General features: G+C 38.4%; 1 protein-coding gene across 1 annotated transcript; it reads left to right on the top strand.

The window, feature by feature from the left end:
• Positions 1-839: 839 nt before the first annotated feature.
• LOC112757483 (protein MAIN-LIKE 1-like) lies at positions 840-1,559 on the top strand. The gene is made up of 2 exons (XM_025806061.1): positions 840-910; positions 1,253-1,559. The coding sequence occupies exons 1-2, from the start codon at positions 840-842 to the stop codon at positions 1,557-1,559; spliced, it is 378 nt and encodes a 125-aa protein (XP_025661846.1).
• The last annotated feature ends 2,383 nt before the right edge of the window (positions 1,560-3,942 follow it).

The following is a 3,942-nucleotide window of genomic DNA, read 5'->3' as shown; positions in this document are numbered from 1 at the left end:
GCTCCTAACCTTTAATAAGAGAGGTTTAGTTACTCATTGTAGAGAAGAAAATAACTAAACTGAAGAGGTGCTGGATGGCTCCAGTATGATTCGGTCTAAGATGGTATCTCTTCCCCTATATGTGAATCTTGTTCACTTATTTATAATCTAACTTTCTAACTAGTTGAAATTGAAAAACTAATCTTATTTTCTAAAGAGAAAGATAATTTTATCCAAATTTAAATCTAATCTAATCTAATCTAAATCCTAGCAACCAAATTCTATTTTTTTAAAAGCGATTGTTGTTAACTAATTATTTGAATCTTCAACCTTGAATTCAATTTAGAGCTTCCTAGGAGTTGGTTAGGTACTTGGCGCTGGGCTTTGAAGCTTTCTGGATCACTGAGAGTGAAAATTGCACTTGGAGCTGGGCTCCGGAGTTGGGCACTAGGCTCCATTCCCTGGAACTGGGTGCCAGCCCACTTTGCATTCTCCCAAGCATGAGGGCACTGGGCTAGGTGTTGGAGGAGTTGGGTGCCCAAACTGGGCGCTGGCTTGGGAGTTGGGAGATAGGGTGTTGGGCACCAGTCCTTGGAGGTAGGCTCTGGATTTCGACGCTCAGCTTGGAGTTTAGGCGCTGGGCTTGGCCTCTTGAAGCCTAACCCCACCAAACCTTGTGTTTTCTTCTGAATTCCATCCTAATTTGCTTAATTATATCCTGAAAACACAATCATTCCAAAACAAATCCAAACATATGATTGGTCATGAAAACTTCACTAAAAACATAAGAACTTTGATTTAAAACTAAAAAAATAAATGAAAAAGAAACCTAAAAATAACTAAAGATGCCTAGGCATCAGATGGCGGGGAACAATGGAGACATGTACTGGTTAAACGGTATTGCGCATGTTGCGGAGTTTATTGACGAGAGGTTAGTTGCCAAACTTGTTTGTAATCTATATAGTTGATGATAGTAATATATTAAAATTTTTTAATGTAATTTTATCATGTATATCACACGAGAGCAGTCTGTTAGTGGTTTGTAACTGGCCATAAGTGTATTCGTATGATAGAAATTTTTAGTGATGAAGTTAAACAAATCATCTGCTTTATAAATTAGTTATTTGTTAATATTTTAGGTTTAAAATACTTAGAAATTGTGAAGTTGTTGTAGGGTTATGAAGGATTTCACTTTTAATATATATTTTTGTTATTATGCGTTGTTGAGTTGCAACTGTATATTCTTGTTTTATCAGCCAACTTGATGTGTTAGGAGCACTCGTAGGCAACAGAAGATAATAATGCATGACCGTATACTACTGTACTTAGATAGTGCTGGATTATTACATGTTGCAAGGCTGAATGATTATTGGATTAATCTTGATGAGCCACTGTTTAGTGCATTTATGGAGCGATGGTGTCCCGAGATCCACACATTTCACATGTCTTTTGGGGAGTGCACAGTAACTTTACAAGATGTGGCATATCAGTTTGGGCTCCCTGTTGATGGATTTGCAGTTAGTGGATGTCTCAGCGACTTTGAGCAGTTGATAGAGAGGGAAAAGCCTACGCAGGTGTAGTTCGAAGAGTTTTTTGGTGAACAAGTTCAGAGTCATGCCAGCTAATGCATCAGAGGCCACGGTACAGGTTTATGTGCATAGTTACATTATGATGTTGTTGTTCACGATGCTTTTCGGGGACAAGTTTGGTGCTAGAGTTCATTTATGATGGCTTTCCTATGTTGCGGACCTCGACGAACTCGGCAAGTATAGCTGGGGTTCGGCCACTTTGTCCTGGTTGTACAAGTGTTTCTGCAGAGTTGCTAACCGGAATTTTAAGAACCTAGCTAGGCCACTAGCATTGCTGCAGTCTTGGATTTTTTGGCGTTTCCCCACGTCCAGGCCCAGAGGATTTGACACCATTCTCTGGTTGCTTGCATCGAGGTTAGTACTTTTCATGAAAGGGGTTTATAGTGCACTAAAAAAATATACATTTTTTCTGAGTTTAATACTTATCATTATAAATTTTCTAAGTGAGGTAGGTACTTACCATCGTCAGATGAGAAAGGTCCTCGGGTAATCGCTACTCGACATAGACTAGATAGGTTGAGTGTAGTTGATGTAAGTATAAGCTTCCATTACTCGCTTTTGATTATACTTGAATCTTGTTTTTGTTTATGTCAGAATACTTGAATCTGATTAATTATCATATTGCAGTTCATTTGGATCCTGTACAATGCTCTTGAGGTTATCCAAGTAGTCCATCCTAATATATCAGGCCTGAGCATATGCTATTATGGGCTTGAAATCAAATTTTGATGACACCGCATTCTGCAATACTTTCATGGAGATTGATGCATCTTCCATGATCAACAATAGAATTGACGCATAGATGACATGATAATCAAGCTGGCTGTGATCAGTGGATATTTCTATTGCAAGACATGTTTGTGGCCCATTATACTTTCTAACTTCCCGGTAGCCTTTTCTCTACCACATAATCATACGTATCAGCCAATTACATCCATTCTTGAATTGCACACACTTTCCATGATACTTTAATTAATCAGACTTACACACTTTATACTCAACACCCCGATGAATATTATAACTCTTTCCTGTCAATACAACTTCTTCTTTGCTTTGGAACTACTGGCAGATTTGAAATTCGTTTGTGCCAACCATGCCAAGATCGTCTCTATGACTAGCAGGGAGCTGTTGATATGGATTTGCAGATTGATTCATTACCTCAAGATCCAAATTAGAGAAGTGTGGAGGATACTGTTCTATTTGAGAGCTAGACTGGGTTGCAATCTCCCGACAGGTGTTGTGTCTTCCTCGCCATTGCTATCATCACCAATAATGGATGGTTCCGAATTCGATCCATCATCTCCTGTAGCCTCTGCAAGTGGATCTCTATCTCTGACCTCCTGGAATGCGGGTGCACCGTCCAATATAGGTGTTGCTCTTAGTGCAGCTGCAAGCTCCCCAAAGGTACGCACATCACCTAAGTCATCTGCATTATCTGCCTAGACGGGAAAATCTACTGTAAATGATGGAGATGAAACATAGGCAGTAACTTGTTGACCTACTGGAATGGCGCTAGAACTCCCTTCTATCACACTGGTTGGTGGATTCAGAGCAGATCCACCAGAGCTACCCTCTACATCAACCATTCTCACAAACAACTTTATAGCGTCCAAATCTGGAAATCTAGCTTGACCATGAAATATAACTCGCATGTCGTCAACGGCTAGAATCTCATATTTTCCAAACTTAACATAACCTTGCCTGAGTGAGATAGGAATCCAAAAAAAACTTGCTTCACATGTTTTTTGCCACACTTTTCTAACTTCTATAATATACAATTTTGTAAATCCATCAAACTCATTGACGGATTTATGAACACATTAATCTGATTTTTACTAGAGAATGTAATACCCTCACTTGTGTTTTTATCAATTTTTTCTCGGTGATAAACTAGCAAAAATACACTCTCAACCATCTCTCCCATGTTTCTCACTTTATATTTGGCCCGTTGTTCACCATACTCGTTTATTTATAGACTCATTATCTTCATAAATCGTTCTGGGGTCTTGAGATTTATCAATCCGCACGTAGATCATCACAAGGTCTTGAAGGTTAGCTTCTAACATGTAAATCATCACAAGGCTCCTGAGGTTTAGGTTTGAATATAAATCATCTCAAACTATTGTGTTTTATGAGTAAAAATCATACATCGTCACAAGGTGGGACGATTTACGTTTATTTTGACAAGTTTATTAGCCCAGGACGATTTATGTGTATTTTTCGAGAAGAATTCTAAGCATAAATCATCCTAGGGTATAACGTTTGATATATAATCTAATTCACATAGCCCTGGAATGATTTATATATTAATAGAAATAGGAACTTCACATTTTCAAAATTGGTTTAGGAGAATCAGGTAATTTTGGAGTCACTT

This window comes from Arachis hypogaea, chromosome 16, assembly GCF_003086295.3.
Source record: "Arachis hypogaea cultivar Tifrunner chromosome 16, arahy.Tifrunner.gnm2.J5K5, whole genome shotgun sequence".
NCBI classification, from domain to species: domain Eukaryota; kingdom Viridiplantae; phylum Streptophyta; class Magnoliopsida; order Fabales; family Fabaceae; genus Arachis; species Arachis hypogaea.
Note: the sequence above shows the minus strand (reverse complement) of the source record. Positions and strands in the feature narration are given on the sequence as shown.